General features: G+C 52.8%; 5 protein-coding genes across 5 annotated transcripts; 2 read left to right on the top strand and 3 right to left on the bottom strand.

The window, feature by feature from the left end:
- Positions 1-392: 392 nt before the first annotated feature.
- Positions 393-2,331, top strand: BDP55DRAFT_201215 (aminotransferase). Its single transcript, XM_060565939.1, has 4 exons — positions 393-856; positions 906-1,255; positions 1,326-1,579; positions 1,646-2,331. The coding sequence occupies exons 1-4, from the start codon at positions 517-519 to the stop codon at positions 2,112-2,114; spliced, it is 1,413 nt and encodes a 470-aa protein (XP_060435389.1). The 5' UTR covers positions 393-516; the 3' UTR covers positions 2,115-2,331.
- Positions 2,332-2,945: 614 nt separating this feature from the next.
- Positions 2,946-4,921, top strand: BDP55DRAFT_723287 (Exo70 exocyst complex subunit; the record flags this gene model as incomplete). The annotated part of the gene is made up of 2 exons (XM_060578723.1): positions 2,946-3,153; positions 3,216-4,921. 2 exons carry the CDS (start codon positions 2,946-2,948, stop codon positions 4,919-4,921), a joined length of 1,914 nt encoding a protein of 637 aa, XP_060435388.1.
- A 193-nt stretch (positions 4,922-5,114) lies between these two features.
- On the bottom strand, positions 5,115-9,221 carry BDP55DRAFT_201262 (endonuclease/Exonuclease/phosphatase). The gene is made up of 3 exons (XM_060565940.1): positions 7,880-9,221; positions 6,143-7,820; positions 5,115-6,086 (listed from the first exon to the last, which is right to left on the bottom strand). Exons 1-3 carry the CDS (start codon positions 9,046-9,048, stop codon positions 5,325-5,327), a joined length of 3,609 nt encoding a protein of 1,202 aa, XP_060435387.1. The 5' UTR covers positions 9,049-9,221; the 3' UTR covers positions 5,115-5,324.
- Positions 9,222-10,191: 970 nt separating this feature from the next.
- BDP55DRAFT_644222 (uncharacterized protein) lies at positions 10,192-12,188 on the bottom strand. The gene is made up of 3 exons (XM_060573574.1): positions 11,062-12,188; positions 10,698-10,990; positions 10,192-10,611 (listed from the first exon to the last, which is right to left on the bottom strand). The coding sequence occupies exons 1-3, from the start codon at positions 11,867-11,869 to the stop codon at positions 10,447-10,449; spliced, it is 1,266 nt and encodes a 421-aa protein (XP_060435386.1). The 5' UTR covers positions 11,870-12,188; the 3' UTR covers positions 10,192-10,446.
- Positions 12,189-12,998: 810 nt separating this feature from the next.
- On the bottom strand, positions 12,999-13,667 carry BDP55DRAFT_540393 (uncharacterized protein; the record flags this gene model as incomplete). The annotated part of the gene is made up of 2 exons (XM_060568119.1): positions 12,999-13,392; positions 13,456-13,667. The coding sequence occupies 2 exons, from the start codon at positions 13,665-13,667 to the stop codon at positions 12,999-13,001; spliced, it is 606 nt and encodes a 201-aa protein (XP_060435385.1).
- Positions 13,668-13,981: the final 314 nt, after the last annotated feature.

The following is a 13,981-nucleotide window of genomic DNA, read 5'->3' as shown; positions in this document are numbered from 1 at the left end:
GTTTGGTAAGCCGATGGTGTGCCTCCGTCTAGACGGGGGCGGAGCACCATGCTCACGACCGGGGCCAGATCAAGCTCACACGGCTCGCTTGGCCGGGGGTATTCTCTTCGGTGGGAGGCTTCCGTCATGGTTCTCCAAGTTGTATCACTCACTTACCTACTCTGAACTCTATTCTCCATATCCACGCCCCCTCTCCACACCACGGTGGATGCGCCAATGCGTCCCCCTCCTCCCACGTCAGGCTTTGGTACGCTACCTCGGACCCTAGTACAGAGAGGCGGACATTCCTAGGTTCGGCTTGCCGATATCTTACACATTAATGACTGCAGGTATTGAAGCACTTGTGAAGAGGAGCTTCGTGAGATGGGAGGTGAACAGTATTAAAGGCTCGACAAGAACGTTGGCCTGCTAGTGTTGTCCACTGCTTACACCGCTCTATTCCCTCTATCATCCAGACCTTGCTTACGGACCCCAACCAATACGCCGCTCCTCAACGTATATCGTGCTTTACTCACAATGGTTCTCAAACCCCTTGATACCGTAGAGTTCACTGATGCGAGCCACTCACCAGTGCTTCATCGAGATCTACGGGGTCAGTTTGCACGCATTGTTGGTGGTGAAGGTCACCACTATGTGGTAGAAGGTGGCAGAAAACTCTTTGACGCCTCTGGAGGCGCCGCTGTCGCTTGTATCGGTCATGGTGACAAAAGAGTGGCAGACGCTATGGTGCGGCAGATCAACAGTATCGCATATAGTCCTTCGACATTCTTCACAACCCCCACCTGCGAGAAATTGTGCCAGTTTCTCGTCGATTCGACCGGCGGCCAGATGTCACGAGCTTACCTCGTCAGCAGTGGTAGGTCTGATGTAATCGATCAGGGCCGATTTCTTGTTAATTATTGTAGGATCCGAGGCCATGGAGGCAGCGATGAAGCTCGCAAGGCAGTTCTTCCTAGAGAAGGACACGCCAGAGCCACAGAGACACCTTTTCATAGCTCGGGAAAGGTCATATCATGGAACAACTCTGGGCGCACTTTCGATGGGTGGTCATGTTTCTCGCCGAGCTAAATTCACGCCGATGCTCCTCGACAACATCGTCTCTCATGTGGCCCCTTGTTATGAGTACAGGGGCAAAGCGCCTGGGGAACCGGACGCCTCATATGTGGCTCGCCTTGCTCAGGAGCTCGACGATGAGTTTACACGGGTAGGACCGGGGAATGTGTGCGCTTTTGTGGCGGAGCCGGTTGTTGGAGCTGTAAGACGATCCGCTGAAGAGGCACAAAGCAGCCGTGGTCTAGACAAGATCGACTAACATTTCTAAATAGGCTCTGGGTTGTGTCCCATCTGTGAGCGGTTATTTCAAGGCTGTGAAGGCAGTTTGCGATCGGCATGGAGCGCTTCTGATTATGGACGAAGTCATGAGCGGCATGGGCCGCTCTGGGACTCTCCATGCTTGGGAGGGCGAGGGGGTAGTACCCGATATCCAGACTATTGGCAAGGGCCTAGCCGGGGGTTACCAACCGATTGCAGGCGTTCTGGTCAACAAGGGAGTAGCCGATATGTTGGAGAAGGGTTCCAGGTGAGTTCCATGGAGTGGTCTCTGAGTGCGTCTCGCTGGTGAAAGGGCCACGCTGACGCGGTACAGTTGTTTCGTTCATGGGCACACATATCAAGGCCACCCTATTGCGTGCGCAGCAGCACTTGAGGTACAGCATATCATTGAGTCGGATGGCCTCCTCGCCAACGTGCGAGCCATGGGCCAACTCCTTTCGGAACTCTTGAAGGAGGGCCTCAAGGACGAACCTTACGTGGGAGATATCCGCGGCAAGGGACTCTTCTGGGGTATTGAGTTTGTGCGGGACAAGGTGAGCAAGGAACCTTGGCCAAGAGAAGTACAGGTGGCGACGGAGATGAGCGATCTTGGGCGCACCGAAGAATACGGCATCGTGATTTACCCTGGTGCGGGAACTATGGACGGCGTTCTAGGTGATCACATCATTGTGGCGCCGCCGTATACTGTGACACGGAGCGACGTTGAGTTCATTGCCGAGACGGTGGTGAAGTTGATCAAGAGTTATTTCGTCGGACTGGAGAAGTCCCGGTCAGCTATTTGACTGACTTGAATGTCACTATTGTCACAATTTCTACACTGCATGTATACCATGCGAGAGTAGCAAGAAAAGACTAGTTTGGCAACGTTCGATAATACCACATGCGTACTAAATAATAGGTATATGAAGAGACAAGAAGAGTATATGGAAGAAGTGGTGAAAAAACCGAGATTGTAAAGTTACTCTAAGAGAGAACTTTTGTTGAATAAAGTGCGTTGAATAGAACCTTCATACATTAAGGGTGGCGATTTCGTGGACCTTGTTTCTAATTGAAGTGATAAACGTACGGATATCTGGGACTCGAAAGGCATGAGAGGGCGGTGCGACAAACATGGGATGACATAATCCATCCCAACTGTTCATCCAACCCCCAGGTTCCTGAACTTACTTGCTCTCAATACACACAGGCGACAGCGCAGCAGAACCACATGTACCTCATCCGATCAGCTTAGGCACATTCGGGTGCGCCTGACATAGCAGAAGCCCGCAAGAGCACAATACACATTCCCTTTCCCCATCCGTACCAAGCTCTCGCTCCGCACGTCCTGCCGTCTGCCAATGTACCCTCGGAAGCTCACCACCACCACTTCTGAGCCAGCCATCCCACGACTTCGTAGGTGATTTTGCCTACGCGGAGATAGAGCACTGGCGACACGAGATTACACCTTCGGCAATCCTGATCTCGCCCGGCTCTTGACTGCCCACGAACCCCACAGCGCTGACGACGGTCCGATCCTACACTTCAACTCCCTGCGGTCTCCAACTCCGACACTCCTTGCTTTACCCCCACCTGGCCGCAACTTGCAAGCGCTGTAGCAGTAAGGGACGCGCACAATGTCCGTCGGGCCTGCGACCAGTCGCCATGCCGACGAAGAAGCTCGTGCTGAGGTCGATGTGCTCAACTCGCGACTTGAGAAGACTACTCAATTGACCAAGAAGATCCAAGCATGCATGGGAAGGTTGGAATCTACCGGCAAGAGCGTCAAAGAAGTAGCCGGTCCTCTCAGTGGAGAGACGAAGAAGCTTCAGGTCTTGGGCAACAGTACGTCTATACTCACGCATGCTTGACAGGGCTTCAGCTGACATTGACACCCTCGCTCGCAGATATCGATTCCGTCCTCGCTGCCATCGAACGACTCCGTCAACCCGCCGATAGTAAGAATGACGAAGAACAAATCATCCGCGCCGGTCCGGACAAGGCTGGTCTTTCCAACTACCTCGCCTCGATCAAGCGACTGTCCAAGTCACTTGAGAATATGCAAGCCTCCAACCTACGAGCGAACCAACAGACAATGGCTGAGCTGGTCCGCCTAATCAAGTCAGGCAACTCTCAGCTTGAGGGCCATTTCGACAGACTGTTGCGAGGAGAAACCCCACGATCAATCGAGCCGCTGCATTACATTACCAAGGATATGCCATTCCCTGTACTGTCCCAAGACAAGGTGACACGCCTCGGCCTAGTCAACTCGTACATCACGAGCAACCATCGCCAGAACGCTGGTGCTGCCGCTGCCCCGCAAGACTCGACCATTGCCAAGATCTATGCCGAAATACGCGGTCCCTATCTTTCCTCTACCTTGGCCAACCTGGCTGCTGCCAGCGTCAACACGACGAAGAAGAAAAACCCCGATGCTATCTACCGCGCAGGCACCAATGGCATCGGCACGTACGCGCAGGCCATGGAAGGCGCGTTTTTGGCCGAGTACGACAATATTTGTAGCATCTTTACCCGCGAAGATTGGGGTCCCCTCTTCCAAGCTACGTGCCAGAGCGCTATGGCCGAACTTGCACGTACTTTGCGGGAGCTGAACAACCACATCAAGGGGCACTTGGACACAGACTGCTATCTCGCCTACGAGATCACCGAGATCATGTCTGGTCTCTCAAGCAACCTGGAGACACGTACAGGCGAGCTCAAGTCTTCACTTGCCTCAGCTCTTCGGCCTGTGCGAGAGACTGCTAAACTCTCGTTGGGAGAGTTGTTGGATGACACGAAACGAAAGATCGCTGCTATGCAAACACTTCCGCAGGACGGTGCACCGATACCTATTATATCGGCGACAATGCAGCGGTTGCAAACCATGGTTGAATTCCTGCGGCCCGTCTCCAGCATCATGTTCTCTCTAGGCGACGGAGGATGGAGATCAAATGCTGCTGCAGATGGACGATCAACCGACGCAATTCCTAGTCTTGCTTCCTTTGATATTGGCGCAGACGGGAAAGAAATCTTCTCGCACTACTGCTCAGACACCGTCGAAATGCTCATGGCGGGACTGGACTCAAAGGCCAAGATGGTTCTCAAGGGCGGCCGAGCTGTGATTGGCGTATTCCTGGCCAACAGCGTTATCATCATTGAAAGAATGATCCGCGACTCCGACCTTGCACCACTCCTTGAGGGCAGGATGAGTATGCTGGACCAATGGCGCAAGAAAGCAACGGGCATGTATACGATGGATTGCAAGGAGGTCTCCACGCACTTGTTTGATGTGATTCACACCAGCAAAGCAAGACCCCAGTCCGGACAGGCTGATTCTGCCTCAATTCTCAAGGGCCTTAGCAGCAAGGACAAGGACAACATCAAGAGCAAGTTCCAGGCATTCAATGCCTCCTTTGATGAAATGGTCAGCCGGCACAAGACGTACAACATGGAAAGGGACGTGCGCCAGATGCTTGCAAGAGATATTCAGCAGATGCTCGAGCCCCTTTACAACCGGTTCTGGGACCGGTACCACGAAGTTGACAAGGGCAAGGGCAAGTATGTCAAATACGACAAGTCTCAAATTGCCGCTGTCTTCATGACGCTCTATTGAGGAGGGCATTGTGTACGCATAGATCATACCCGACCATGTTCCCGGTGAGGATGCCTGGTTCTTCTCTTGTCACCTTTTTGTTTGTTTAGCATTGTTCTGGAACTTTGGCGGGGCGTTTCGGTGGCGAATACCAATTCATGGATTGGCGATCCTTCTCGTGCATATAAAACATCACATTAGATCTCATCTCTTGTTTCAAGTACGTGGTTCGGAGCTGTCGTGAGATCAATATGCCGGACCATGTCAATTAAGCATGGTCATCATTCTCATTCGCCAAAGGCTACCCATACTAAAGGTGTAGCCATCCATGCCGGATGTTTACATTGCTCAGCAAGGTCTATTCCCATACACTGCTACATTTGGCCACCTTGGCTTCAGCCTAAACCAATGTGCCAAACTCAAATCAAGTCTTCTTGAAGAGCAAATCGATGCGCTCCAACCTGTGCCACATAATCACGCCGTCGCTGGCGCGCTTGAACCACAAAATCCGATGCTGAGGGATGAACTCCTCATGCGTCTGCTCGCTCTTCCAGGCTGACAGGGCTTTCTCCTGTGGTCCCAGGAATCTGTCCTCGTATCCAATGATGTAGTCGTTGCTGTCGATATCGGGATCCCATCGCAGTCGGTTGAGCACATCCAGCGCAGTGCGGAACTTGCCCATTCCCTCAGGCTTGGGGTTGGTCGTTCCCGTGCGCTGCTTTGATGACTTGGTCTTCTTGCTCAGCTTCTCGGCGGCGAGCCTCTCCAGGGCGGCCAGCTCTTCCTCGTCCTCGTCCTCGGTGTCGTCTTCGTCTTCTGTGTCCGAGTCGTCGTCGCCGTCGACGTATGCACCCCATTCACGATCATCCAAGCGCAAATCTCCCAGCTCACTGGCTCTGACTATTGTCACGCTGAACCATGATGTGTTAGGATCAAAGTACTTCTCGTCACACAGGATTAGCTTCTCAAACTGCTGCAAAACGGCCCTGAGGTTGCTCTGTGCAACTTCCAAGTCGCCTTTGTCTGGCTTCTCGTCCTGTTCCATCCATTCCAGGCCGACGAGGTATGAGCCCTGGTAATCGCCCTGGGTGTTTTGAGGGTCACACGTAGATTCGTCGACAAATCTCGCAGGCCAGATCCTCGCTGAAAGCTGCGGGACTCTTCTGTTGATATCTTTGGGCAATGCCAGCAAATGAGCAGCACGTAGGATGGGGGTCAGGGTTGACGGGGCGACTTACCAACGAGGAGAGAGGCACATCGAGACTCTAGCCAACCGATAAGCCTACTTCCACGCTCTAGCGATGCTCCCCAGTAATGTACTCGCAGGTCTACAAAGGACCGAAACGACGTGAGAAAGTTCGTAGCGCTCGGCGACATGATGTTTCCTCGGCCGGGCTCCGGCACTGGAAGCAAAGATTCCCAACTTGCGCTATCGGCGGATAGCAGCTTGTTGGCTTGTCGGATTTCGGTCGCGATAATCTTGACGGTCGGGACGGAGGCATTGAGTGCCGTGTTGAGCGTTGGCGAATGCCACCCGAGCAGAACCAGGGCCTCTCTACTTGTTCGGTGGTATCTGAGGTTCTTATGGAAGAACGGGTCGAAGACCATGTCGTTTTGCCAGTCGAACCGCGAATAGTGGTCAAAGAAGGTCGCAATAACGTCGGCAGCAGAAACAGCACCACCGTTGTGCAGAAGCACCTTGCAGACATTGACCAACATGACGGTCAGGTGGATGCCTCCGAGGTATCCAAATTTGGCAGCGTAGACTCCACGCGCCTTGGCCCAAGTCTTGATGGTCTGGTGGCTCAATCGGAACTGGGCCAAGTCCGGGATGGATCGCTGGAGATAGAACAGGTCTCTCGCGGGCTTCAGCTTCAACAATGTCTGGGCAGACAAGCTGAATGCCGGGTCTGAAGCGGGACGCTTCAGAACGTCGGGCCACTCGCCCACGATGTTGGGCGCCTGGCAATACTGGAGATCGCATCTCACGCCGAGAACCTCCACATCGAGCATCGTCCCGGTCTTGGCTTTGACTTTCCTCAGAAGACGAATACCAGGAATGCCCGACTTTCTTAGTCTTTGTCTTGCCAGAGTGAAGAAGACACGGGGACTGATGGACCCGATGAAGAAGCAGTCGATATCCGAGTTCCTAGACCAAGTGCCAAGACCATAGGATCCTACGGGGACAAGTACAATGGCCGGACGGCCTCGTTTGTTGTCCATGTCTGTTTGGTCGGACTCGATTAGGATTTGACGAAGTAATCGAATCGCCTCAGTTCGAACTGCCTCGTCTTGTGCTGATGGAAACACCTCGAGATTCTCCAGGCACTTGGTCAACCCTGTGGTATCTGACAAACCGTCTGGCGCTCTCTTGAGATCGAGAGGGATCGCCCGTGCATTGCTGGTGGCATCCTTTGCGTGTGAGCGCTGCAAGAGACATCGAACACCCCAGTGATCACTTGGGTACAGGGGCTCTTCTCCGGTCTCATTCTTGCCAGCGACGAAGCCAAACATGTTGAAACGAGATATCTGGAAAGGACCGGCGCCCTTGACCAAGATGCGGTCGTATCGCTGTGGACGGTTGCCTAGCCCAGTTCCAACCATCTTGCTGGCGTGGGGGTTCGCAGTAGGGTCAAAAGTTGCTCCTTGCTCACCCTCAAACATTTGTGTGAGATCCCCTCTGAAGTTGTCACTCACGCCAGTCTCGATGCGCGAGACCATCCATACGTCTAAAAGGTCGGCCTTTGCCAGAGTTGTTTCGATGCCTCGGAGGATATTCTCTGTCTGGACAGTGATGGCCCCCTTCTTGACAGCAGCGTCCACAGTGTAGGAGGATGTTGTGATGTTGAAATCACCCGCGATGATCCATTGATGTGAAGCGTAGTTGTTCTTGAGATGACTCAGTAACCCCTGGAGTTCCCTAAAGATGATATGTTAGTACAGAAAACATATTAGGCTCGGCAGGAATCTGTGGCTAACCTTTCCTTGGCAACCACTGCGCCGTCTGTCAGACCATGGCTCAGGTGACAAGTTGCCAGGACCAGAGGAGCAGCCGGTTCCTCTCCCTCGCCATGTGCCAGATCGCCAAAGCTGAGTATGCATGATCCCTTGTGCGGGCGTACGAAGGGAAGATACTCCCATGAGAATGCATACTTGCTAAGGACCACGTGGTTGAGAATGCTGGGCAATGGACCGGCAGTAGGGACGTCAGGAGACCCGTGGGAGGCATTAGGGTACAAATTGCGAATTCGGTTGTCTTTCAGTAAGAAAGGTAAGAAGTCGTCTGTCACTTCCTGGAGTACCAAGATGTCCGCAACGGCATTTCGTGCAAGTAGATTGTCGACAATAACGGGGTATCTACTACGGGACGGGGGCCATTCGAACTCTGCCAAAACGTTCCAGCTGGCGACGATGAGATTCTCTACTGCCTTGACCTCTGGGCGGGGTGAGGCTGGATCTGAAGCGACAGGCCGCCAACCCAAGTCTTGGCTGGAAAATCTCCATGATCGCTGTGGAATAATGACCGAAGCCATTTTGGGGAAGAGCCCAAATGAATCATCGCATTGACTCAGTGAAGGTGAAGTGAGATCAATAAGACCCCAGAGCTTCATTTGACCGGAAGCATGACGAACTAGGACGGCTAGTTGGGTGGCTTCCCAAGTAATCGGTGGTAGGCGCCGTAACTTCTCGAGGAGAAACTTGAGTTTAGATGACCCTGCTGAGTCCTCGCACTGAGCAATCGTCATGTGCATTCGGTACGGAGTAGGACGTGTTTGGCCTATAGCTGTGAGAATTGCAGCGCGCAAAGAGGCAAGGTGAAGATTCCTTTTTTCATCCTTATCACATAAAAATAAGGTGTTGCCGTGCTTATGCTCGAAAAAGTCTGGCGAGTCGAGAAGAAGAGGAGTATTAGCGAAGTCGCCAGTTTCCTGTCGAGCCTTGAGGCAGTTGACAATGGCATCACAGGCTTGGTGCAGAGACTCCGAGTCCGTAGATCTGGTGAAGGGGTAAACGAGGTTGATGTGAGGTGGCCATTTGGCATAGGCCTTGTCATTGTGGAACCGAAGACGGTCGATTGGCGGCCATTGTTCCTTGGGTGGGATGAGGCAAAGAGCCGTGTCGTGAGTTGATGGGACGCTGAACTCCATTTGTGTTGGTTTCTTGGCCCCGGTAATGGCTTAGATCGCCCGTAGTTTTCGAAAAGGTTTGGTTTGTTGTGTGATACGTAGTGAGCCCAGAGGCGTATGTAATTGACAAGAAAGAAGTCGAGTGTCTGTGTCGGTCGGTAATGGGCCCAGTGGGATTATACGATAATATTACGTTTACTTGATGATCGAGGTTGCTTACATGTAGAAAGGCGTGAGGCTTACGATCGCTTTTGTATTGAGCGGCCCGAGTGAGAAACTCGACTCGTTCAGCCAGAGAGGCACGAGAGGTAATTAAGGTCCGTGTAAGTGTAAGTGTGTATCCGTAGTCGTGCAGGCTGAGTCCGACATGGGAATTGAATCAAACGGATTCTCGGCGCATCCCATTGGTGTGTTCCGCATTGAACGAGACTGGCAAACCCTGCAATTCTACGATAGCTTCCCCATTAACTGTGGGAATGTCTTCATTCTGCAACCGGGGCTGAGGCTAATTGCGGGGAGTGGGAGTCACTGGCCGAGTGTGTCACTGCGTCAGTCTCGTCCCGCTTTCCACTCACATCTACTATGTATCCGTACGGAGTACGACTAGACTTTTGACCTCAATGCCCTGACAAGGAGGTAAGCATATAGTTTCATCCAGGTCGATGAAGTGAAAACCGGGATGGCGTGTTTGCCCATGTCCTGGAGCGTCTAAACTACCTTGGGTACTCGGAAGAGCCTGAGAGGCGCAGGTCTGGGGCGATGCGGGGCGGTGACTCACTGTGGTCGGTTGTTCCATCTGAAAGAGGTAAGCTGCATGGGAGGGACCCTGCCAATTGCCAATTGCTTGCGTTCCACGACTTGAAAGCTCTGCCTTACCACACCTGCTCCATCGCAACGCTTCATCGCCAACTTCCGACTTGGCGTCGAATGAGGCTGATATCACCAAGATAGATACCATGTAAGAACTTGCTAAGTGACGCGCTTACTTTCATAATATTCTTAGGTCCGATCCATCAAGATTTGTAAACGCGGGCATTAGCAGACTAGGTAGTTGCTCAGTGAAAACCGATTACATGTCACCATGTGTGTCTTTCTTTTACCCGTTAATCTCTTTCTCTCTCACCTTCTGCCTTCTGCCTCAGTGTCGATTCTCAAAACATTGCCAGATACAAGTCTGCGGGAAACGCTCAATTAAATTCGACATCGCAGCTTGTCGTTAAGTTTTGATTCTGAGCTATTCAGTCTTTACTCTGTTGCTACTACAGAGCTGAGGTAGATCGCGGGAACTCATCACAAACCTGCCATTCCTAGACAAGGCAATGTACCATCTTCACATGGCTCAACCGCCCTTTTGGGTATCATCAGTCCACACTCTTCTCCCCCGCCAAGTTATCGCGCATCACGCCGACCGCGAGAGCCTCAGTCGGCGTGATCCTCAAGCTCGGGTCCAGTTCCACCCCAATCGATGGACGTAACGCCCTTACCCTTACCCTCCATAAGTGCCTCCAGCTTGTCCTCGTTTGTCACATAGGCTCCGTTCTGCCTCTTCTGTGCCATAGCATACTTGATTGAATCTCTCCACTCCTGCAAGAATATAGCGTCAATGTTGATACTTGGAAACTGCAGGACCCAAAAAGGCACTGCAACGGCGTTCCAAAAGCTGAACTTACCCGCCACCACACTTCTTCACTTTGCACCATGCACCTCCGGCCCTCCTCGCCGTTCCTGGCCGTCGCAAAGGGCCATACTGACTGCACCACTTCGTACTTGTGCTTGCTCGTGAAAAGGTTCTTCATGCCCATGTAGAGCTTGCTCGGCTTCTCGGCACTCTTCACCTTGACCTTGCAATGCGTCACGGGAAACGAGATGTTGATCTGCCCTTTGTACTGAGTCGAGGCAATTAGGCTACGAATCTGGCCCTCAATGTAAAGCGTGTCTAGGTTGGCGACAACTCGCTCGAGTGCTGCAAGGCGAAGACTTGACGTTAGCCATCTTCAAAACAAACGCATACCGTATAACGCAAGCCGAACTCACCAAAACTTTTGACGGGCGCCGGATCCTCGATGAATCGGCGACACCATTCATCCAGCTCTCTGTCACCCACCTCGGGGAGGACGTCGGCCTTGGCGCCGCCGCGGAACGCTACCTCGCCCGGCGCAACACACCGAATGTAGTCCAGACGCTTGCCCATGTCATCAGCCACCAGTAAGCCCATGAGGTTCATTTTGAAGTCAAAATCAATAGTTCGACCGCGGTTTCCTCTGATATGGATCAGCGGCTTGGGTGGAATGCTCGCCTGAGACCTGATGAGCCCTATCAGCGCGCTGGCGCTCGCTGTTAGATACTCTGCCTTGGACGATAGGGTGGTACAGTCGGTTGAAAGAGTGAAATTGGGTGGCGAGTAAAGCTTGTAATCCAGCCTGGGTAGGCCAGTATAATAGTGAAACCCATGTGTGCCTTGGGAATCGTGTGAGATGGACGTCTCCGAGCTATTGGAGGGGCTTGAATATGGCGGGGGTTCCGAGGTACCGGCGCTGTCGGCCGTCAGGTCATCGTCATTGGAACGACTCGCTAGCAATGCCTTTTCTGTTACCAAAGAAGATGATGCTGGGTTCATGATGGACGTTGACACTGGTGCCGGAGGCGGGGGCGGCGGTGGTGATGCCCTCGTCGTCATTGGAGGCAACGGCAACGGTGGAAGCTCCGCCGGCAGCTCCGAGGGACCTGAGAAATCTGTTGGGAGCGCTGGTAGTGACCGAGATTGCAACACCATGGATCGTCCATTGCTCAACGTTGCAGCCATCGTCAAGTTTTGCGTGGTGTTGATATGGCTCGTGGGCATGGTTTAGTACAAGGCGTAACCTGGTCCCTCAGCGAAATCGGACGAACAGTTGAAGGCGTCGGTTGTTCGTAAGCGGTTGATCAAGTCAAAGTCACTGCATGACAATAAGAGGAGTCTCTTGAGGGTAATTTCAGTAATGAAAAGTTCACAGGGAAGAGAAGAAATGGGAGCAGAACAATAAGGTTCAGTTAGTAAAAGAGAAGGGGGAATTGAGACAAAGAAATCTGCATGGTCACCCTTCTCCCCCCTCTCTCTGAATAGTAGCCCGCACTGGGCCTTACTATTAAGCGTTGTCAGAACCTGAGGTGAAGACCAAAGTACCTAAAAAAAAAAATCACTTCAGAAATGTCAGACTGGGGCTTGAATTAGGCACCACCATTCTTCTCCAGCCCCCATGCCGCAGCGGAGTGCGAATGGAGACCTCCCTTGCTCCCCTGCCCGCCATATGCATCAGCCACGACCCACGGTCCACGGCCGGCCCTGGATAGTGGATTGCCGCCCATGCACCCGCGTAACTGTACGCTCCCTGGCGACCGCAGTGGGCCTCGGGTCGTCAGCACCAAACCGCTTTTGGCTTCAGGGTGCCTTGAAGGATCACCATCAACAGCCCGGTCCATCTCATCTCATCACAAGCAATAGAAGAAGTCCGACTCCGATCCTACGAATCGCCTACCTACCCCGTACATGCTACCTTTGAGGCAAGCCATGGATGATAACATAGAGACCTTGTAGCCGGCTGCACGGTCGGGAATTCCCACCCCGACCCTCGGCCGCCGATCCATACAGAGCCGCAACACCAAGTATCAATCACGGAAACGCGGCAGCAGTGTACGAGGAGCACAATTCAAATGCGCTATTATTCATCATCGTCATCATTGCGATGCATATGCATATGCTTAGTAACCGAAAGGATGCCAATACCGCTATCCTCTCAACCCAACGCCAAATAGAGATGTTCTCACACTTCCAAGCTGTGTTGACGCACCGCCTGATCCGCTTGATGATCGAGGTAAGGTATTCCGCATGCCATGCTCAATCCACCAACGCCCAGGTTCCCAAATTCTCAAGAGTAGTGCCAGTCCTCATCTCGTACAGTCATTCGCGGGCTTGCTTCGTCCATCTATCGACTTCAGACAAGCTGGAAACCATCTTCCTCCGAGATGCGGCCGCCCTCCTGGCGCAGGTTTTGGCGAGCCTTGCGGCCCTTGAGAACCTGACCATTCTCATTAAGAATCTCGTACTCCTTCTCCACCATACGCTCCGTCTCGCGGCCTGTCGTCTTGACAAAAATATCGAGCGTCACTGGTCGACCGGGGCTTTCAACCCGATCGAAGCTGTACTTCCAGTCCTCGGTAACAATGTCGCCATATACATCTTGCATTGGCGCCATGTTCATGACTGACCGACTGAGAGGATCCTTAATCTGTTCCTTCGCACGAGCCGCCGAGCGCAGCCGTCCTTGCGGAAACTCCGAGTGTGACCGGAATTTGGTGATGTTGTGCAAGTTCTTCTTGTAGTGAGAGCTATTGCGAGTGTTAGGGATGCCGCTAGGACGTAAAGTGACAAGCGTTCAAGGGCAGACATACGTCTCACTGTTCTTGACCCGAGGCCGGCTCATGGCTCGCTGTTGTTCGGTTCCGCCAACAGCTTCCAGAGTGTTCCAGTCAAGATGGCAACCAGCTAGAGGACGGGCTCCATTAGACCACTTGGATCGTGAGTCCTTTGATCTTTTGAAGTCTTGGTTGGCGCTTCGAAGGTCGCGCTGGTACTGGGTCGGGGATTCGATTGGGCCGGCCATAGTGTCTGAATAGGTGGAGCACGTTATGCTGTCGAGCTGATGATAGCGAAGTATCGATATTCGGGATAGGTAAGCAGCCGTTAAACCGCTTTGCGATTTGTACGAAGGTAGTGTTGGCTTGGCTGGAGCGAACGTCGAGTATGGAGTAGGTGTCGGATGAGTTTGGGAGAGGGGTTGGAAGATAAGTAGGTAGATATAGTCGGTGCAAGGGCAAGTGGAAGAGTAATGTGTGTTTCGGTCCTCGACTTGGGGGAGGTGGCTACCTGATAGACTGAGGCCAAATGAAGGAGGGTCTGAGCAGGACGAGGTAGGTT

This window comes from Colletotrichum godetiae (assembly GCF_030913485.1).
Source record: "Colletotrichum godetiae strain CBS 193.32 chromosome Unknown BDP55scaffold_3, whole genome shotgun sequence".
Lineage (NCBI taxonomy): Eukaryota > Fungi > Ascomycota > Sordariomycetes > Glomerellales > Glomerellaceae > Colletotrichum > Colletotrichum godetiae.
The sequence above is the reverse complement of the archived record's forward strand: the minus strand, read 5'-3'. Positions and strand labels throughout refer to the sequence as shown.

What these genes read in the sequence shown, in the direction of transcription:
- BDP55DRAFT_201215 (XM_060565939.1), top strand. Translation starts at nt 517, where the DNA reads ATGGTTCTCAAACCCCTTGATACCGTAGAGTTCACTGATGCGAGCCAC. An exon ending in AGCTTACCTCGTCAGCAGTG is followed by an intron (nt 857 to 905) that starts GTAGGTCTGATG and finishes TAATTATTGTAG; the next exon opens with GATCCGAGGCCATGGAGGCA. An exon ending in ATGTTGGAGAAGGGTTCCAG is followed by an intron (nt 1,580 to 1,645) that starts GTGAGTTCCATG and finishes GACGCGGTACAG; the next exon opens with TTGTTTCGTTCATGGGCACA.
- BDP55DRAFT_201262 (XM_060565940.1), bottom strand. Translation starts at nt 9,048, where the DNA reads ATGGAGTTCAGCGTCCCATCAACTCACGACACGGCTCTTTGCCTCATC. An exon ending in GCAGTGGTTGCCAAGGAAAG is followed by an intron (nt 7,821 to 7,879) that starts GTTAGCCACAGA and finishes TATCATCTTTAG; the next exon opens with GGAACTCCAGGGGTTACTGA. An exon ending in CTCGATGTGCCTCTCTCCTC is followed by an intron (nt 6,087 to 6,142) that starts GTTGGTAAGTCG and finishes GCTCATTTGCTG; the next exon opens with GCATTGCCCAAAGATATCAA.
- BDP55DRAFT_644222 (XM_060573574.1), bottom strand. Translation starts at nt 11,869, where the DNA reads ATGCCCACGAGCCATATCAACACCACGCAAAACTTGACGATGGCTGCA. An exon ending in GGCGCCCGTCAAAAGTTTTG is followed by an intron (nt 10,991 to 11,061) that starts GTGAGTTCGGCT and finishes TTCGCCTTGCAG; the next exon opens with CACTCGAGCGAGTTGTCGCC. An exon ending in GTGAAGAAGTGTGGTGGCGG is followed by an intron (nt 10,612 to 10,697) that starts GTAAGTTCAGCT and finishes ATATTCTTGCAG; the next exon opens with GAGTGGAGAGATTCAATCAA.